Source organism: Physcomitrium patens, chromosome 25 (genome assembly GCF_059467195.1).
Source record: "Physcomitrium patens ecotype Gransden chromosome 25, ASM5946719v1, whole genome shotgun sequence".
Taxonomy (NCBI): Eukaryota; Viridiplantae; Streptophyta; class Bryopsida; order Funariales; family Funariaceae; genus Physcomitrium; species Physcomitrium patens.
Window position 1 is genome coordinate 7,630,501 of NC_143434.1, and position 21,185 is coordinate 7,651,685.

General features: G+C 35.5%; 2 protein-coding genes across 9 annotated transcripts; both read left to right on the forward strand.

The window, feature by feature from the left end:
* The first annotated feature begins 8,303 nt into the window (after positions 1-8,303).
* On the forward strand, positions 8,304-12,652 carry LOC112277145 (uncharacterized). Of its 4 annotated transcripts, none has more exons than XM_090247576.1 (9): positions 8,304-8,447; positions 8,698-8,840; positions 9,165-9,477; positions 9,775-9,882; positions 10,047-10,108; positions 10,511-10,599; positions 10,901-10,992; positions 11,415-11,546; positions 11,735-12,652. In XM_090247576.1, the coding sequence occupies exons 2-9, from the start codon at positions 8,712-8,714 to the stop codon at positions 11,815-11,817; spliced, it is 1,008 nt and encodes a 335-aa protein (XP_090103702.1). In that variant the 5' UTR covers positions 8,304-8,447; positions 8,698-8,711; the 3' UTR covers positions 11,818-12,652. The 4 variants fall into 4 exon arrangements, with proteins under 4 accessions (XP_090103702.1, XP_024364934.1, XP_024364935.1 ...); XM_024509166.3 differs by having other exon boundaries at positions 8,320-8,447; positions 10,047-10,123; XM_024509167.3 differs by having other exon boundaries at positions 8,328-8,490.
* A 1,256-nt stretch (positions 12,653-13,908) lies between these two features.
* Positions 13,909-20,527, forward strand: LOC112277377 (RNA-binding motif protein 25). 5 transcript variants are annotated; one of them, XM_073531339.2, is made up of 9 exons: positions 13,909-14,960; positions 15,120-15,163; positions 15,673-15,983; positions 16,268-16,420; positions 17,046-17,329; positions 17,578-17,711; positions 17,993-18,688; positions 18,921-19,591; positions 19,951-20,527. In XM_073531339.2, the coding sequence occupies exons 3-9, from the start codon at positions 15,729-15,731 to the stop codon at positions 20,209-20,211; spliced, it is 2,454 nt and encodes an 817-aa protein (XP_073387440.1). In that variant the 5' UTR covers positions 13,909-14,960; positions 15,120-15,163; positions 15,673-15,728; the 3' UTR covers positions 20,212-20,527. The 5 variants fall into 5 exon arrangements, with proteins under 5 accessions (XP_073387440.1, XP_024365353.1, XP_024365354.1 ...); XM_024509587.2 differs by having other exon boundaries at positions 14,855-14,960; positions 15,120-15,189; XM_024509588.2 differs by having other exon boundaries at positions 14,855-14,960; positions 15,120-15,189; positions 15,694-15,983.
* The last annotated feature ends 658 nt before the right edge of the window (positions 20,528-21,185 follow it).

Below are 21,185 nucleotides of genomic sequence, written 5' to 3' on the forward strand. Positions count from 1 at the left end.
ATTAGTATTCTTGGATAGTTTATACAATTAATTTCACATCTATAGTTCAAAATTTAATAATACTTAATTGATTGAATATACTAAGTGTTTGTAAAATTTTGTATTAATCTAATGGTCCAATTGAGAGATATCTGAGTTTTGATACAAGAAGGTATTAAAAGGTGGTAGTTTGGAATTGGATAGAGTTTTTATAATATTTAAAGATCTATTATTTTGAACAAAGTAAAATTTTGTATGGTATTAGAAGACTTTAAGATCAACCTACATACTAATTTTGAATTGAAGTTAATAGTTGAAAAATGAAAAATATCTACTATGATGTTTGCATCAACTTTCAAGTTGGCAGCGAAGTAATATAGTATGATTTTTGAGCTTTTTTTTACGATTTGTAAGCTGGATTGGAGTGAATTTTTTTTGAACACATAAAAGACTTGTAGTGGCATTTGTGTAGAAAAATTTGCTTCAAGTGGATGGTTAGATTGGAAGCTACAACTCTCTAAAGCTTGTTGATAAGGATTAAGCTTACAAAGAAAATCCAAAAATATCTAATTATAGAAGTAATAAGATAATTGGAGTTTGTGTATGGTTGAAATTACTAAAAAGAGTGTTTTAGAGTCTTTTATATTAGATTTAATCACTTTTGAATTAAAATTCAAATTACATTTTTTTTTATAAAGGTGAAACATTTTAGGATTCTTAAATACTTGTAAAATACAATCTTACCTTCTACAGCCATATGTCAAGTGCATTTCCAAATAGGATAAGACATAATATATCAATACTTGACATTTAAAGACAAACTTGAATAAAAAAAAGAAGATGAAGCATCTTTTTTCCATCAAACTTGTATTGCATCAAGTTTTCTAAAGCATTCATTATAGAAAAAGATGCATTAAATTTTGTTATGGATGCATTATTATCATAAATAGAAGCATATGGTAAGTTCCACTTGATAATTTTTTATTTTATTAAGTTTTTAGCAACTAATATTAATTATTAAATCCACAATAAAGAGCTTCTTGTAATTATTGACTCATTTCAAGAATGACATTATTAACTAAAAGGTGCTTTTAGTTTAATTGTTATATCTATGGAACATAAGAAACTCAAATATTTTATAGCAACATGTGTTTTGAGTTGTCACTAAGTCCATTGGAGTGTGTCTTTATGAAGATTTAATTTTAAGATCACTTATCAACTCAAAAATTAACAAAATTTGTCAAACACCTTATTTAAACTTTTTTATCCAGCACATAAATTAAGAGATGCATCTTTTAATCAATAAAAAAGAATTCTTTTGAAACCAAAGCATTTTCATCATTGAGCAATGTAATCAACATTAACTATCAATTTAACTTTTTTCAAGGTAGTGAAATTAAATATGCCCTCTAATCCTCTTACTTATGATAACAAGAATGATTTTTTTAAGTTTCATAAAGCTTTTAAGCTCAAGTTCAAGAGTAACTTATTCTATTTCAAGAAAAAACTATATATTCTAAAAAATAAAACTTGTTTATATGTTCTTTAAGCTCATCATGACTTTTTAGCAACTGTTATTAAAGATATGAGTCTTGAAGAAAGAAATCCTCAATATACTCCTGAGTCATTCAAAAAGACTAGAAAATCACTCAAAGATGGTAATATATTGAACTAAAATAACTATTTATAAAGAAAAAAAGACTAAAAAGTCTTAAAATAAGACTAAGGATTAGAAAAGTATTGACAAGAGTGAAAAAGGCTTCATTATTGCCTCTATATATACTCTTAACTAAGAGTTATGTGGTCATGTCTTATATGTCCTCTAAAATGTATTAACTTTGCAAGACATGTATCTTAACTTACAAGGAAAGTTTTTTATATGTACGCCATATAAATATTTTATTCCACAAGCTATTAATATGTAATTAATTTATTGACCAAGTTTCTATCCTATCAATCAAATTCAAATACATATAAGGTCAACGCAATATCTATAAAGCTTCTAAAAAACTTCTTTAAAAAATATTATGAAATAATTATATATATTTTTAATTCTACTTAATTATGTAAAAAAATACTAGAGTAAATATATGTATTTGTGACAACTTATCATTTTAGATATAAAAAGATTATGAAATTAATATCTAGAGATTTTTGATGGCCTCAAATGTGGAAGATAGTCAAAGACTTTGTACAGTCATGTGATACTTATTCAAGATCAAAAACTCTTTATTATCAACTTTATGGACTTCTTCAACTATTATCTATTCTAAAACAACCATAGTCTTTTGTTTTTATAGATTTTATTATGGATCTTTTAAATTCAATTTTTTATAATTCTATATTTATAATAATAGATTTTTTTAACAAATTGGCATATTTTGTATCATGTATATAATCTATCACATGTGATAAAAAAACTAATCTTTTCATTGGCAATATTTATTACTATCATGAATTATTTAAAGATATTATATTTTCATCCTCAAATCAATTGATAAATGGAGTCCATGAATGAAGTTTTGGAGTAATATTTAAAGTGTACTATCAAACATCTAAAAGATGATTAGATAATTCTTTTATTATTAATAAAGTTTTTTTATTTTAACATAGTACATTCTTCTATGCAACAAACATCTTTCTTTACTAGTTATGGTTGTCATCCATGACATGATGCTTTAGACTTCTTAAAAGTTCATTATTCTATTGTATAAGATTTACAAATTTTATATTTGAGCTATATATAATAATTAAGGCATAATTAAAAATAGTTCAAGAATGACAAAAGATCAATGTGAATGCTTGTCACAAACAACAGCCTTAGTTCTACATTGGCAACAACATATAGTTACTTTGTTCTATTATCAAGACTATCTGGCCTTGTAATAAGTTAGTTTACTATAAATTTAGACCATGTCCTATTTGTGAACAAATCAATCATATTACATATTAATTATATCTACTAAAGTCTATGAAGATCTATTTGATATTTATTATATCTCTTTTATGCTATAAAAGATTGTGAATTTTTTAAGAAACAGACAAATATTACTTCCTTTAAAAAAAAAAGTTGATAATAATCAAGAATATGAGATCAAATATGTCTTAGACTCAAGAAAATGCTAAAATATGTTAGAATATCTTATTCATTGGTACGATGTCATGATATAAAATTTCTAATAGGTGAAAAGATAAAGAAAATATCATATTTTTGAAGATCTTATTTTAAATATATTGTAACAAATTGTCTTATAAAAATAGATAATAGTCAAGGAGTAGAAAAATTAAAGGTGCTAATGTTGCCTTTTTATAAAATTAGCTTCTATTCACTTTGTAAGACCACAAATAAAGCAAAATAAGGTAAATTAGAAAAATAAACAATATAGGTACTTTTAAAAAGAAGTTAAGAATATTTTGTAGCAAATATTATTTGAGAAATTCAAGAGATGATATCCGAAGATGATCAGTTATGAATTTGGATCGAAATCAAACTCCATGGCACAAAACTGAGCTTCTATGGCAATTCAAGGATTCTTTTAGAAATTAAAGAATAAAATCTAGGAGCAGACTTGATAGAATTTCTTTAAGCATTAATTTTGGGTGATTTGAGTATATATTGACTTTATAAGAGCTTTGCAAAGTTAGAGTTTGTTTTGGATGACTCTAAATTTGTAAAATAAAATGGATGATACTTTTTGGAGAATTTTGTAAGTTTGGCAGTACATCTAGAAGTGAAATTTTTTGGATTTGTAGGTGTAGTTGTGCTTGATGTGTGTTGTGAATTTGGATTTGATTGAATGGTTAGATTGAAAAGCATAAAGATTTTTGTAGATTATGATTTTGGAATTTAGGATTTTGAGATAAGTGAGGTTTTTTTAGATATTTGTCAATGTATTAATTAAATTGAGTTAATTTTCTTTTATAAAGGTAGTCAACTTGATTTCTAACAAGTATATGAAGTTTGAAAGCAAAATAATGGTTCAATCAAGAGTTATTGGCTTTGGAAGATTGGCACCAAGGTTGGAAAAAGAGGCCGACTAATACTTGAGCACAATTTTGAGGTTATTGTCTATTTGGCAATTTCGATCATTTTTAATTTTTTTTATACTTATTGTCAATTTAATTGTTAAGAGGTATGCAAAACTTAGATTAAAATCAACAGTTCATTCATTAGTTATTGAGGTTTAAATTTGCTATAAGAATTACTTAAGATTGATTAGGATTTGGTTTAGGGTTAGGGTTTTAGATTGATTTAAGGTTTGATTAGGATTATAATTAGGATTTTGGATTTGATGTAAGATTTGATTAGAATTAAGATTTGGTTTAGATTAAGATTTGATTAGGATTTATTTAGGATTTTTTTAAGATTCGATTAGGATTTGACCCAAGGTTTGATTAGGATTTGATTAAGATTTATTTAGGATTTGATTAAGATTTATTTAGAATTTTATTAGGATTTATTTAGAATTTGACTAGAATTTATTTAGGATTTGACTAGGATTTATTTCGAATTTTATTAAGATTTAATTAAGATTTATTTATGATTGATTAGAATTTTATTAGAATTTTATTAGGATTTGACTAGGATTTGATTAGAATTTGACTAGAATTTGTGTAGGATTTGATTAGAGCTTATTTAGGGATTGACTAAGATTTGACAAAGATTTGACTAAGATTTGACTAAGATTTTATTAAGATTTGAGTAGATTTTGATTAGAATTTAATTAAAGTTTTTATTTTAATATTTTATTAAGATTTCTATTTTAGTATATATTTTTTGAATTTCTATGTTATTTCTTTATGATTTCTTTAAAAGGTCTTTAAGAATTTTTTGTATTTTTTATATAATTTCTTTGAAATTTTAATTATATTTGATTGATATTTGATTATATTTGCTAATCTTTAATTATAATTTATATAAAAATCTATTAGAGTTGTTAGGACTTATTGTTGCAATTTTCTTTTTATCTTCCAAAGCTAGGTGTTTGGTGCATTCTTAAGCAAAATGCCATGTAGTATGACAACAAGTATGATATTAATGAATGCACATGAGACCTAGGTAAAAATCTTGCAAATTTAGTAAAGAAGATTGATGTATTTATTAATAATATTCATGAGAATCAAGATAAAGAATAATAAATCTTTGCTATAAACAAAATATGGTTCAAAAATAATTGTATTTTAATTTTTATCTTTATTAGTAGTCTATATGTATTTGTGGCACTAAAGAAATGGTAAACTAAGAACCAACAAGTTTAATCTAAGAACTATCATTTGTTGACTTATTGAACAAGATATAGTTTTTTTTCAACCTTTAAGACAATGTAATAGAAATGAAGATCTTCAAGAGTAATATTTTTTTCTTGAATAGATGGTAAGATATAATACATTTGATATCACAACCTTGAAACAGACTCATAAAATTTGGTGATTTTATTGGAGGAAAGAACAATTTCTAACAATGTTCCAAATATTCTATTTGAAGGAAGTTATGAAGACCTCAACAATGATTAAATAGCAATGTGGTCTTCTTGCCTTTCTATGACATATTATTGATCACTAATAGGATCCATTAACCACCTTCAAAAGAAACAAAAATTAGATTGTATAGCAAATATAATTTGTTGCATCTTGAACTTCCACAACATATGATGACTACTCCTCATGGAACTCGTCTTTAGTAAGAAAGATAATATTACAAACATATATTTTTACTTCAATAATCATCTTAATAATATGAATAGGTAGAAATAGATTAAAGTATATTTATTTGATAATATCTTATAGAAAAGCTTTGTAGAAATTTCATAGATGTAACTTTGTCTTTATACATGTTTGTAGTTAATTGGTAGGTTAATAACTTAGCCAACAAGTTAGCTATGTATTGCACATTGTTGTGTTGTGCTTCGGCTATCATGTAAAAATAATGTAATTATGTATTTAATGTACAACTTACTTAACAATATGGTGAGAGCCATGTTACTAGATTTTAGTTGTTTGTAGAATGTGGTTAAATTACTACTTTAAAAGGAGGTTGTTTAAAAGGATTAATATTAGAATTTGTATAACTTTATTTTTATTTGATAGTAGCTTTTGAGAATGATTTTGTTGGTAGTAATTTTAAATATTTAGAATAACCTTTATTAGACATTGTTGATCCTTGAAGTCTTATTTTGATTCTTTAATTTGGTATTTAGCGCATATATTTAGTAAATCTTGTAAAGAAAAGAATTGGAGAGAGATTTTGGTAGTAAAAAGAGAATTTAGAGCATCCATGTAGAGGAATGGAGATGGATGATGAAAATCTCCATTCCTATTGGTCAAAAATCATGACCAATGGGCTGCTCGAGGCCATATTAGAGATTAGGGTTAGTTTTTCGAGGCCATTTGAGCTTTGAAGGCTAAGGTCAGAAATTTTAGGTTTTTGGCTATGGTTTTGGTACAAATCTTGTATGATTTGGAGTTTATATGAAGGAAATATAAGTGCTCAAAGTTAAGGTGTTGATTTGAGAGCTACTGTCACTATTTTTGATATAACGTATGCGTATAGAGGGTAATTGAGGATCGGCAACTGCAACTGAAGAGAGAACTTTTGTGGCTACACTTTTCGTATACTGCTTGCTGGATTCTAAGTTGAAATAAAGGAGTTATTGGATTTTGAAGTCAGCTTATGCAATCTAAGGGTAGTAAGTGACCCGATTTACTAGTGGTTGTATCTTGAGCTATATCTTGAGCAATTTGACAAGTTTTTGGCTCAAAATTTGAGGGAATGTGTATATTTATGTTAATAAACTTTATACATAATTTTGATGGCATTTGAATATTGGATTCTTGAGATATTAAGAAAATAGTGCTCAAGTGCTTGTAAATTAGGGTTTAGAGTATCTACTAGGATTTCTTAGATGCCAAAAGATCGGAAGTGATTTTGTAGTTGGTTTTTTTTGAAGTAAAACTTAAGGATAAATTCTACTTATTTTACAAGTTTGAGACAAACTAAATAGTTAGATCAAGAGTTATGAATTTCTAAAGTTTAAGAAGAGAAAACCCTTCGCAAAAATTAAAAAAAAATAAAAAAAAAATAAAAAATTGAAGAGATTTTGCTATATTTTGAATTTTGTGCAAAATAAAGGAGTTTTGGAAGCTAAGACAAGATGCGTATAAAAGTTTAAGCTAAACTCTCTACAACTAGATACCCAGTGTATTCCCTAATAGCAAATCACGCTGTATGATAACATGTTGATAGCTTGTCTTACAAAGTAACTACATAGTGTTTATATAAATAACTTGCCTTACGAGTTAAGACATATATCTTATAAGTTAGACATGTATTGGAGGTCCTTTAAAATATTATCACATAGCTCCTACTTAGATAGTATATATGGAGGCAAGAGTGAAGCCTTCTTCACTCTTATCAATGCTTGTCAAGATTTGTTTCAAGTCTCTTTATTCTTTTTGTCTTTGGCAATAGCCATTCTAGTTTAATATTATATCATCTTTAAGTGATTATTTAGTCTTTTGAGTGACACAAGTGTCTATTAATCTTTTAGTCCATAATCCATAATTCATACATTAAGTGAATATATTAATCTATACCTTAAGTGAAAGACAATTAAGTGAGTACTATCAAAATTTCAACTTTGTTAGTTAGAAGTGTTTGATCTTTTGACCTACCATCAAAAGATTTAGTAATGACACACTTTTTCTTAAACTAAAAATAATATTATTAATATTAAGAGAGGATTTGAGTATCTTTTGGAGGCAAATCTTTATTCAATATATGTTGTTGGAATAATAGACTATTCATCTAGGAATTCATCATAGAGACGACCTTATATTGATTGATAATTCTTGGATCTACCTAAAAAAAATCAAAAATTAAAAATTAAAAAAAATCAAAAAAAAAACAAACAAACATAGTAACACAGTATTGGATTTGTCATAGCAACTAAAAAGGAATATTCATGAAAGTAAGGTATGTCAGAATGACGATGATTAAGAGGATTGTGTTCAAAGGAAATTACAATGATAGGAAATTCTCCATGTGGGTTTTCGATAGAAAATTAAAACAAAATAAAAAACGTTTAGAGGTGTGAAATTAAAGTTAGTCCTTTGCAAATAATAAGTGAAAAAAAAATGACCTCAACATAATTGGAACTGTAATTCAGGATCAGTGGAATCTCGTTCTGGTAATTTACCAGGACGAGATTCATCTGATCGTGAATTAAAAAACTCCAGAGATGAATTAAGAAAGGCCGAACGAATAACGTGCATATGGAAAAGCATTCATCCATGAGATGTCTCCTCCTCCTCTGAGAGGCGACAGCATCTAATTTGCTGCGGAAGCAAGTGTACATAATTCTGGGTTGAATTCTGTCAAGGTTGCGGATCGAATTGAAGCCGATTCGCACACTTCTCTAGCGACCTGCGGTTTCTCTGGAAAGATTCCGAGCTTTTGAGAGTGGATCTTTGTGAGGAACAAGCTCCTATAGTTGCATCGTGAATTTCCGAAAGGTGTGATGGTAGTTTGCTTCGATGAATATTATGTGGCTGTCTACTCACGTAGACCTTATATCACGTCAAATTGTGTAGACGATTGTAGGTTTAATTGCGCATTTTGTGTTTTTTTTTTTTTTTTTAAATTACGGCTGCGAGATTGATGAAACCTCGCTTGAATTCTATTTCTGACGTTAAACCTAAACCCCGAGATTTCGTGGGCAGGATTTTTGCTGAGTATGACGAGTGCCGTGGCCACCAACACGGCCATGGCTGGCGCTCGCTCGTCAATATTTGAGCAGCATAAGTTCGTTCGCCTGCTTGAGCTTCCTGCCGCAACGTCCTCATCCTTGAGCCCCTTTCTTCAGGTACAATTAGATGACGCATGCTCTTCTGTGCTGATTTTGTCGCACCGTAATCGCACATTTTTCTGCTTTTAATTGGGAAATGTATTCGAAAATTAACTCATCATTTACTGGTGAATTGATGAATGTGAAGTGCGTATTGGCACCACAACATATTCTGGAGAAGTCTTCCTTTGTTTTGTTTGGTTTGGTTTGGTTTGGTTTTTCGTATAAAACAGAAACATTATACGATCATTTTCCCTCTATGACAGATATTCACTTCATAAGTTAAGGTTATCGCTTTGAGATGTGTATAACATTCTGTGATGATTGTACTGCTTTTGTCAGAATTCACAGACTTCCACAATCAATGGATTTGTAACTCCGGACCTACCGGTCAAAACTTCTCTTGCGGAATTTTTGAACTCTTTCGAATTGAAGCATATTCTACCAAGACTGGTTCAAAAGAGTTCGAAGGAGGAGACTGTGCAACTCCCAAGATTGGGGCTTGTCGAAACTTTGCGAGGCTTGGATTGTTGGCAAGTGAGAACGGTTGCTGCTCAAACAAGATTACTGCCAGAGATCCAAGACCGTATGGTGAAAGCCTCTAACAATATCGAGGCCGCAGGATGTGGAGGCGCTCTGCTACTCCTATCTGGAGGTAATGAATTCGAAGCAGTAAATATATGTTTCAAGATTTAGAGCTAACTCTGTTTGATACATAGTGCCGGTTCCGATTCTGCCACGTTTTTTTGGAAATTGGGCTGTATAGTCCTTTGTAAATTTGAGGTATATGCTGTATAGGATTGTCCGTACAATCAAGAATAAAGCTTACTACCTATCACTTGCTTGTGCTTTTTCGTGCATATCAGAAATTTTACGCTGATTCGAAAGCCATGAGGAGGCCTCTGCATGTGCAAATGTATTTTATCATGATTCATCATTCGAATTTGCGCAGGACACCCTTTAAGAAGAGTTTGGTTTGCCAACCAGCTGCTACCAGCAAACTCGTTTGCCATGTTGCGCGCAGCACATCAGTTACGAAAGAGTGGTCTTTTGTCTCCTGGTAATTCCATGCGAATTAACTTTCTTTTCTTTTTATGCAAGATAATGTAGACTTTTCACTTGCTGTCATGATCTCAACCAGAACTTACATGACAAGTCAGAAGTGCCATTGTCTCACCACTGCTGCTTATAAACCCCCCTGCTTGATCGTGTTCACTGTGCAAGGATTGCAGCTCTGGTGCGTGGAGAATCCTCTCCTCAATTCCGTCGAGCGGCTTGACAAGAAGGTTGCTTTTTTAGAAGTAACTTAATAGACTGCTCTCTTTTCATAAATGTTAGACATCTATTCACTGTTAGTCTTGTTAAGTTTGTACTGCTGTTTATAACTCGTGTTATATCTTCAAGTTGTAGACATCAATGGGACATGATAGCATTGATCTTCTGTAATCAATTTGGTTTTATTTTTAAAATTTTGTTTATTTTAGATAATATAGGTATCTGTTTCATTGACGTTCAATAAATGTCATTATGGATGAAAATACCGATAGTTGCTAAAATTATATTAAGTATATTTATCAGGTTATATCGATGTTCATTTGAATTATTCGTCACAATATGTTTGTGTAGGCTCGTCTCGTACTGGGCATTGTCTCCTTTTCTGGTTATAAACTGGCTGTTCATAATAACAGGTTATGGCAGGCGCAGAAGCTGTTATTGTTCAACCTCCTTTACTGCCTGATCGTTTCGAGGAATGGTGGAGCAAAGCCGAACATAGAGGGTATGATTTATTTGTTGATTCTCTAGACATGATGCTTTGCTGAATAATCCCAGATGTTTCAGAATATTTTTTTCTTTTTCATGACGCAGTTCTTCAATCTTGTGTTAAGCACTGTCTTCTAGTGCTTCTCATCGGACCAAACTTTGTCGTGGATGCTTCCCGTTGCATTAGATAATTTCTTGGAGGAAACACGTAAAAGACCGATCCTGAGTAGGTTCAGATTAAGATGGTGATTGTACGAAACCTGACAGGCGAGATGTTGGAAGAGTTTCTGACATTTGAACATTTTCCTACTTGTCAGGTTGACGAAGGCAACACCAGTAGTTGTCGGTCTTCCTTTGTTGACTTCAGCTCGAAACTACTCTTTTTGGCTTGAACTGACTCAAGCATCAGGTCTAATATTGCCCATATTTTCAAAATTAGTTGAAGTTGCGTAAGAAAATTGTTAAACATAGGTAAACGACAATGATGATACTTGTAGACTTTTAAGATCACTCGTGTTTTCGTGGACTGTAGCTGATTCTGAAAATTGTGGGTTTACTTTGTATAATTATAGTGTTATTGTTTTAGTCTTAAGTATCTATCATACCATTTGACAGTGACAGTTCTGGTATGGACTCAAGATATTCATTTTGCATCATCTGTTAGTGGATTCCGTGAGAAAAGATGTAGTTTAATAATCGAAGGAATAACCATCATCATAGGAAAAGTGTGCAAAGTCGTATAGACATTTAAGGTGAGTTTTCTCTGCTGAAATAATTCCTAAAAGAAGTTGGTTGAGTTTTGCTGACTGGATATATAATTCGTTTTCGTAGGGAAGGAAGCGGATGCAATAACAGCACGGTGGAAGCGAATTGAAGCTGAATACGCTGGTGACTCGGTTGCATTTGCCAGATTTTGTTACGAGGAGAGTGTTCGCATGATTGAATCCATTAGATGTCTTCCTGGTGAGTTCAACAAGTTCATACAATGGTTTCATTGGGTGCGTTTGTGTTAAATGTAGAGTTCTGCAGTACGTACTGCTTCTGGAGGATTTAAACTGTCATAAAGGTTACCTAATTCCGGGGATGCTACCGGCTGCTGATGTCTGTTCCTCTGCTCTATATTGATGGTTCGTTGTCTGGGTCTTACGCAGGAGTGGCTGGAATCCATGTCATGCCTGTCACGCGGGCTGGCTGGAGACAATACCAGAAATTGGTTGCGGAAGGCAAATTATAGAAGATGAAAGGAGCATCATACAAGTAGGATGAATCCATTGATTCGGCGCAAAATGTCGTGTGAATGTCCCTGTGTAGGGTGTTTGGAAGTCTTCCAATAAGTTCCTGAGACGATGCATTCTCCTGGGGACGGTCACGAAGGAGGGGATTTCTTTAAGTGATGGCAGGCGGCAAAGTCGCTCATTGATAATTAGATCCCATATTGCCATAATGTATCATGAACACACGACGAAAGGGTCAAGCTTTCTCAAGCTTCGAAGTGAAGTTTGGCGGGATTTGCGGAAACATTCCCTCATGCTGACTAATAAACAACAGCATTCTTTTGGTAAATCGACCGAAATGTCTAACCAAACAGAATGTTCAAATGACTAAGCACCTAGAAATCGTTCAATCGCTGGGGACAATCTCATTTTGACCATCGTACTCGTTGAGGGTATATCGACATCCTTCTCTCTTTTTATTGTCTCTTCATGCAGGTACTCTGGAATCTAACCTGAAAAACTTAGAACACAATGTGTGCTCATTCGGTTGACAGGGTTGAACGTAATTGCAAGCAGCCTTGAAGAGTTGTCTTAACAAACTACAGACCCAACTCCCCACAAGTTGGCTAGTTTCTCCGCACTTTCTCTGAGCTCCTCTTAGTGTTTTGAAGTAGTAGCTTAAATATAGAATCCTTGTAGCCTTGCTTTCTTCAACTGTAGTATTGCTTTCAAACAGCATGAATATGGGAACTTGCCCCTTTCTTTTCACTTGACTTACATTCCATGGATACCTCTTACTCCTTGGTTGAAATCCAGCTGCAAGCACAAGCTTGAATCTTTGCTTGCTTTGTGTTATTGAACCTCCTCAGCTTTTGCACAATTCATCAGTGTTACTGTGCCACTTCTGGGTGTTTACTTGTGCCTATTGCAGCAGGTAGTGTTACTTAAAATTGGATTTTCAAAATGGAATTTCTTAAACATTTAACATTGCTGAACGTCGTGGTTTCAAGTTGACCGTGCACAAGTGATAGGAGTTTTACCATGAAGGTTTGTGCACCTTCATCAGTTTGTTGGGCGCTTGTGTTTGTTTGTGTATATAAAATAACATGAAAGATAATACATGTTGAATTAGTGTTTTGCATTTGAATGATATATCACACAGATATCTATTTGAAAATCACAAGAAGCAAAATGTTGAAATTAAGTACAAATGCATCAATAAGTTTAATAACAAACCAACAAAAATCCAAAAAAAAAATGTTTGAAATGATTTATGGTTAAGGATGGAATAAGAAATAAGAAAATTATTTAATAGTTTCAAACTAAGAAAATGTGTAAGTTGTAAGGCTGTCACCAAAACATTCAATTTCTAAGGTAATAAAAATAGGGGAATGTTAAATAGACCCATGCTTCTACTAAATAGATCCACTCTAAATAAAGAATATGGTAATCATGATAGATTTGGTTAGTTTTTATTGGTTGCAGATCCAATGGTGGAGAAATAAATTTGGAGATCATAATGGTTAGAATGGATCAATTTAGTAAAAATTTGGGTCTATTTAACATTCCCCTAAAAATACTAATAATCACAACACATAATGAACATGAATGACAAGAGTTGTAAAAACTTGTTTTGTGATGACAACAATTATCTTCCTAATTTTCCATACCTAATTTAGATATATTTCTTGAAAAAATTGATGCCAAAAAATAAAAGTTAAAAGTTAAAAGCAAAGAATGGCATCCATCACATCTTCAACCAAATCATGATTTTAAAATTTAAATGAACCGCAATCATGACAAAGCAAGAGAGTACAAATCCCATCCACAAACACATCCATCAACCAACGAACTCATCTATTAATCGATCCACATCCAGACCAACATCCATCCACAAACGAAAACGTTCGTCGTGCATGGACGGGCGACGACGAACGGAGCCAGAGTGTGACGGAAAGCGGCGTGAAGACGAAAGCCGTATCATCGAAACCCTAGACCTGCCTGCGCTGCCCGAGGAAGAGGACGACACGACGAGGACGAAACAACAGCAAGGCCACGACGAAGAGGAAGAAGAGAAAGAAGAAGAAGACGACGCAGAAGAAGAAGAAGCTTGCGCGACAATCGTGAGCTTCAACCTCCTGCTCCTCCTCCTCTCATTGCTTTTCACACTTCATTCATCTGCTCTTTCTCGCGAGAAAGAGCTTAAGTTACGGGACCTCAGCAGGCGTCGCTGTTAGTCTTCAATCACTCGTCTTTGATCCTCTTCCCCTCATACACCACGATTACCTGCCAACTCTCGGTTCGGCCTCCGTCTTTCGTTATTTGCGTCACCCCCCAGGTCGAGGTGGCTGTCCGCCCCTCAGACTTGCTTCAGTTGGCTTTCTATCGGAAACTCGAGTTCTTTGGTTCGGATATTTGTGGTTGGGGTTTGAGAGTGGAAGTGGGAGTGTCGGTGTGGAGGGGTGAGACGGGGTTTGGAATTAGGTTTGGTGCCAGGACGTCGTTGTGAGATGTGATGTATTGGGATGATGGCGGACGTTCTTATGACGGGCGTTAGTTGCTAGGGTGTTCTTTTTTGTCTCTTGGTGGAGTAACGGAACGATGGTGTCGTGCCGTGGGAAAGCTTGTGAGTTGAATTAGGGATTGTGTGTTTTGAAGATGGGAGGACATTTTCTGTGTAGTGTTTTCTGTTCCCGGGTCTAGGGCTTTCGTGGGGTAGGGATAGAGCAGGATTTCGAATTTTGGCTCGTTGAGTTTACGCTGTAGATTAATTGTCGATCTTTCTTTTAGTTTTTTATTTTATTTTATATTATTTTGTATTATTTTTCCGTTTTCCTCAAATTAAGTTTGAAAAACTTTCTATAGGGATAGGAATAAACAGGGCGTGCAGTGTATTAGACTTGAAATAGTTTTTCTGAGGCTGAGGAGAAAGCGATCAAGAGCAAGATGAACAATGCAATGAATCCCCCATATGGTAGCACAGGTGGTCAACCCGGGCAAGGAGGAATTCCAGGTGTACCTCCTCAACCAATGATGCGACCTGGGTTTAGTATTCCGCTTCAGCAGCAGCCGCCAAGACCGTACGCACCTCCGCCAGCGGGATTTATGCCATCTCAAGGGCTAGCTCCGGGGCAGCCTGCAGCGCCAGTTATGCCTCCTGGAGGTGGGTAAACGTGTGTTGCATCAGTTGTTCATAAAGATTGCTTGTATGATATACGTTTAGAAAACGTGGACGCGCAGAGAGCACCAGAAGAGTGTGTGAGGGAGAGAATAAGACAGGCATGTGTGCATGAGGGTGACGGACTGTTTTCTCCTCCAGCAGTGCATTCGAGTTGTCATGGTGAACATGGGAAAGAGCGCCCACAGGTGTGAGCCTTCATCGTCTTAATGTGGTATGCTTAATTCCCTATCAAACAGTCGCAACAGCAATTATGTCTGCCATCCCATCATCCCTTGCACGTCTTATTTCCTTCACCTATTACTTAGGTGCTGCGCATAAACCAATTATTAATAAATAGAAACCGATCGCATGCTCTCTCAATTGGGAAGTTACATGAGGACTGGGATGTCTCTTGGCAATTCATGTCTACTTAGTAGACCCCTAGGTTCATCAGCGCCCTTAACTAGGAATAGTTTGTGGTTTATTACCAATAGAATTGGGCGTCTCTTGTCTTAGATTCTGGTTGAAGGTAAGAGTGTGGCAGTGAGTTGCACTTTGGGGTTGTGAATATTGCTGGAATGGAGCCTGAATTAGGTGAGTATACCAGACTTGCGCCTTTTTGTTTTTTGGAAATTTGAGTTGACCAGGCTGAAACTGAAACGAAAATCTGAGCTTTCAAATCTGGAAAGCTTCATTCTGACACGGTTCCCCCCAGTTCTTGTTTCTGGTTCTGCAGGTGCACCCCGGTACTCTGCACCACCCTATGCGCAAATGGTTCGTCCCCCCGTATTTCCAGCGCGTCCACCTGTAGGGCCACCTCCAGTAATAATGCTGGCAAGGCCTCCTGGAACTGGGATTCGACCTATGCCGCCAGTGCTGAAGCCACTGCCTGGAATGTTGCTTAACGACCTTGGCGCGAAAGGTGTTGGCCAGATTGTTGCTCCACCTGAAAAGCCTCACACAACTGTTTATGTTGGAAAAATTTCTTCTACTGTTGAAGATGATTTTCTTCGAGCAACTCTCGAGGTGAATGCTTTTTAAGTCGTTACTTTTCATATGTTGGGATATTGTTCTAAAATGAAAATGATTTTATTTTAGAGAAATGTGAGGGATGGGGATTGTTCATTGGAAGTTAATGCCTGGTCATCCACACAATGCTGGTGATGATGGATGCGCTAATTCTTATCTTAAGAACGAAATGTGATCTTCATTGTAAATATTGAACTCTTCGCATTCTCCCAAGCACGGTTGATTAGTTGTGCACAACATGATCTATTTCTTTTAGACGTTTAACCGTCCTTCTTTTGCAGTTATGCGGAGGCATTAAGAGCTGGAAACGTGCCCAAGACCCTACTACTGGCTCTCCTAAAGGCTTTGGTTTTTGTGAGTTTGAGTCAGCTGAGGGTGTGCTGCGAGCTCTCCGCCTTCTCAATAAATATTCTCTGGATGGGCAAGAACTAGTGGTAAGCACCTGCCTTAGGAGTCATCATGCTGCACAAAACATGTAGTCCTTCGGTTGAATAATTCTGAATCTTATTTTTCTGGTTTATCAGATTTATTGACTCCGACCTTTTTGAGGGAGGCTGGTTATGGTGCTCTAGCATGTCATTGGCACTGTGAGAAGGGTATGTTGCAAGAAGTTGACTCTTGTTTTGTGGAGTTTGTAAATTTATCTGTATGACTTCTGCTTTATGAAAGCATGCCTGAAGTGGTAGTGTTTCCACTCTGCTATCTTTACTTCCTGCACATCAGAAGGCTCTTTTTGCTTCTTTCAGTTGTATTGTAGAATTGAGTTTTATTTTTTTATTTTTTTATTTTTTATTTTTTGTAAACTTCATGACATTTGAGAGCTTTAGTTGAAGTTCCTCGTTACCAGTAAGTAGCAAAAACGGCAGCAGCTACAACAACAACAATAGTAATGATAGTAGTAGTAACCACTCACATCCTTTTATTGCTGGAATTCGTTTATTACGCTGGGTCTGTCTTACATAATGAATGACAAAGCAGGTCTGGTGCTTCATCTGTCTTGTTGTTTCTCGAATGCCTATTTGTATGAGATGAAGGATTTTGAGGGTATAATTTTGGCAGCTTAACGTGAATCAAGCAACAAGGGAATATTTAGAGCGGTATGTTGCGAAGAAGAAAGAGCGAGAAAGGATCGCACTGGAAGAGGAGGCAGCTAACCGAGAAGAGGAGGCTGCACCTGGAGTGGAAGTTGTGCCGGAACCCAAGAAAGCAATCAACGGCGTGAATTCCAAGAAAGATGAAAACACTCCAGAAGATGATGCTAAAAAATTCGGACTTGTGACTGATGCTGACAAGGAAGTCGATGATCAAGCTGTTCAGAAACTGAACGCTATGCTGGCCGAAAGGTTTCTTGGCCGATCTCTCTTTTTTGCTTATTATTCAGGCATGTTATGGCGTGGTTATTGCTGCTTGTGAAATTGTATCCCTGGACTTGCCAGCTACTTGTTTAATTCCCTTTTATCTCAGCAAGTTGAAGATTTATTATTATTATTATTTATTTATTTTTCAAACCTTGCTCCATCCTTTGTATCCCTCTCTGCAGTGTGCTCTGCCGCTGATTATTTTCTTTTTACTTTCTTTTTTTTAACTGCAGGGCTAAAGCGAGACCACTACCTCCACCTCCACCTCTGGCTACTCCTGTAGAGACTAGTGTAAAGAGCAGTTCTGTTGCTGATGGCTCAACACTTCTCAAAGATGGTGACTCAACTGCAGACGGAGAAAAGAGTGGTAGACTCTCAATTAGAAGGATCGTATGCTTTCGGCAGTGTTTTGATGGCTTAAGTGTGGATTGCTTGTCGGTTTTACCCATTGCTTAATGTTGTCTGTTATCATAGGATGCGCATGTGTGTGTGAGTGTGTTTGTTTCACTAGCACCTGTGAATTACAATCAGTTTTTTCTTTTTATAGACATGCGCATATGTTAGTTACCTCCACTGTTAAATAGCCTTCTTCCGAACGCATCTTTTACATGGTGGAATGTAACTTTTGACCCTTTTCCATTCTGGCAGAAAACGTGAGCGGACGGAACGACGACGACACCATAAGCGAACAAAAGCAGAGCAGTGCGGATGTAGAAGCAAGTTCTGTTGATCGAAGTAGGCGCAGTGAGCGGGGCTCAGAGCGTGACAGGGAGCGTGAATTGGAGCGTGATAAAGAACGAGAAGTGGAGCGTTATGAGCGGGAGCGTGAACGTGAGCGTCTACGCCGAGATCGGGATCGAGAGAACAGAGTGCGGGAAGCAGAACGCTTGTACGAAGAACGTGAAAGGGAATGGGAGAGCAGAGAGCGGGATAAGGAGAGACAGCGGTTATATGAAAAAGAACGGGAGAAAGATCGGGAAAGAGAGAGACGCAGGGTGATCAAGGAACAGGAGGAAGAGAGCGACGATGAAGATCGGCGGAAACCTCGGTATCGAAGTGCTGCGTACGACGAAAAGCGTAAACGCCGCCATAGAGAATACGAAGAAGATGAGGCCGATCGAATCAGGGAGCTAGAAGAGGAAGCCTCTGCTGAGCTTGTTAAACGACACAAACCCAGTCCTGAGCATGCAGTTGTTGCCAACGATGAGAATGACATGGATGTTGGTGATAAACCTGTTCCATCAATTGATTATGTCGAGGAGCCCGTACTTTTACCTGCCTCACCTGCGCATGTCGTGTCAATGTTCGATAGTGATTCAGAAGAAGAAGAAGAAGCGGATCATAGTAAGTGATTGTACTTTATATTTCTTCTATCTTGATTATGAAGGTGGTGTCAGATTTAAATCACATTGTAAGATCTGTTCGGGATTCTTTGTGTAGCTCAATATGTTATTGTCACCTCCTGTATTTTAGACGTGATAGAAGCGTGTTTCAAGCATGGATACATTTGCAAATATTTACACTTTGCCTGGAAATAGTTTCTCATCAATCTTACGTGTGTTTTTTGTGCAAGCAGAAAAGACTGCTGGCAATGGTGTTTACTCCGTTGGAAGAGAGGACAGTTCAGCTGCAGCTGTCACTGATGTGAAGCCCAGCAGTAGTCCTGCTCCTCGCAAGCTTGGATTTGGCTTGATGGGGTCGGGAAGGCGTACTGCAGTACCCTCTGTGTTTACTGAAGAAGACGAGGATGCCACAGCTGATGCTAGTAAGCTGCGTACACTAGTTCCCATAGACTATTCTGCAGAGGAAATGCAAGTTGTTGCAACCGTCCCATCTGCTCCGGCCCCTCCTCCTGCAAGTGGTGGTCTAGCTCACAATCTAGCAGCTGCTGCAGAGTTTGCCAAGAGTTTATCCTTGTCTTCAGGGAAGGATGAGAATGACAAAGATGGATCTAGAAGGTCCAGAGATAGGACTAGTGATCGAGATAGGTCTCGTAAGGAGAAAGAACGGGACCGAGACCGGGATCGGGATAGGGAAAGAGATAGGGAGAAAGAAAAGGATCGTGATCGTGATCGTGAGAAGGATAAAGAACGGGAACGTGAGCGTGAGCGTGAGCGTTCCTCTAAGGCAGAGACTAAGGCTCCAGAATCCAAAAAGATTCTGGATGCCAAGCAGCTGATCGATACAATCCCCAAGACCAAAGAAGAACTCTTCAATTTTCCCGTGGATTGGAATATTTATGACTCGGTATATTTCTCAACCAGCTTTTTTGGTAACATGATCGTGCAAGGACTGATGGACAAGTTATCTGTTTGTAAAGCTGTGTTTCATGTGAAGGAAATATTTGAAATTGAATGCTAGAGTTTGGTCTTTCACAGTTGCAACGGGCTTATTCTTGGACTTGCTCATGAAATATTGACACTGCGCAATTTCATACATAATCTCGATCCATGTCTAGGCTTCAAGAGAGTATGGTGTCTGGATTTCTGGAAAGCAACTGTGGTAATGTGGGTCTGAGAAGGAACATCGCATGGCCCATTGTAATACGCAGTGGACGTCTGCTTTTCTGAGTGGTCATTTACAATTGTATGGTGTTCCTGTGACAGCATGACCTCCATGAAAGGATGCGACCTTGGATTTCAAAAAAGATCACAGAGTTTCTCGGTGAAGAGGAGAACACGCTGGTGGATTTCATTGTGAGTAGCACTAGGAAACATGTTTCAGCTGCTACTATGTTGGAGCTTCTGGAGGCTATTCTTGATGATGAGGCTGAGATGTTCGTATTGAAGATGTGGCGCATGCTTATCTTTGAGGTTCGACGAGTCGAAACTGGTCTAGCTTCATGGAGGAACAAATCTCAAGGTTAATGGTAATCGTCTTTACAATTATCTGTCACATTTCGTTCAGTTTAGTTGAGGTTCATATTAATACCAATGGTTGAGAGGTAAAGTTTCAACTGATTTCATGATTCTGTCCTTTTAGATGTCTGGATATGTTTTTATGGCTACTTGGCAAATGCATCAACTATTATTCATTGAACTGGTAATAGATGATTTTTGTGTATTAGTCCAATTCAAGCATATCCATTGTGGATTTTTTATGCTTGGTTGCTTCCTGCTGTATCAGAACTTTATATGTACAGTTCTCATTCTTTCTCAATTTAGGATCTAACGTTGTATTGCACTCAAGAGTACCGACGCATGTGTTAGCTATTGAATTGCTGTTTGATATTTAACAGCTTCACTAATGTGTGTTAAGCAAATTGTGATTATACTAGCAAAGTGTGATTACTACTTTTGTGTCACACTTGAGGGTGAATTCTAGTATTTTAAGCGTGTTTTTGAATATTTTCTTTTTGTTCACAATTATAGAAATATACAATACTTACAGATCAGATGCAGTGTGCGTTAGATGAAATTTATGTAGCTGTGTTTCAGATAATGTACTTACATACATCAAGATAGAAAAGAAATTACTTTTTCATGCTGCAAATATAATTTGAAAATCACACAAATAAAAATTTAAATGTGTAATTTTAATGAAAGAAGTGACAACTTCAGAGCTTAAACATAAACGTCAGAGCTTAATTAATGGCTATAAGATGGAGTAGAACAAAAAATAAAATAAAATGAAAAATAATATCACAGAAGACGTGTATATATATATAGATATATATATACAATTATCTACATTGTAGGTATTTAGTCAAAGTTTTAAAAGCATTGAGCCCCGGTTCTCGTGAAACCTCACCCCAAACCTCAGCTGAAGGTGCTGGCTGCCCTAGATCATATCGCACCCTAAAACATCCCCAGTCATAAAACTCCTTGCAGATCATCATAGA

Bases quoted from the DNA above. Each gene is read 5' to 3' on its own strand.
- LOC112277377 (XM_024509585.3), top strand. From the start codon at position 14,744: ATGAACAATGCAATGAATCCCCCATATGGTAGCACAGGTGGTCAACCC. The intron at 14,961-15,672 runs GTGGGTAAACGT...GGTTCCCCCCAG, and splicing joins GCCAGTTATGCCTCCTGGAG to TTCTTGTTTCTGGTTCTGCA. The intron at 18,689-18,920 runs GTAAGTGATTGT...TTGTGCAAGCAG, and splicing joins AGAAGAAGAAGCGGATCATA to AAAAGACTGCTGGCAATGGT.
- LOC112277145 (XM_024509166.3), top strand. From the start codon at position 8,712: ATGACGAGTGCCGTGGCCACCAACACGGCCATGGCTGGCGCTCGCTCG. The intron at 10,600-10,900 runs GTATGATTTATT...CCTACTTGTCAG, and splicing joins AGCAAAGCCGAACATAGAGG to GTTGACGAAGGCAACACCAG. The intron at 10,993-11,414 runs GTCTAATATTGC...TCGTTTTCGTAG, and splicing joins TGAACTGACTCAAGCATCAG to GGAAGGAAGCGGATGCAATA.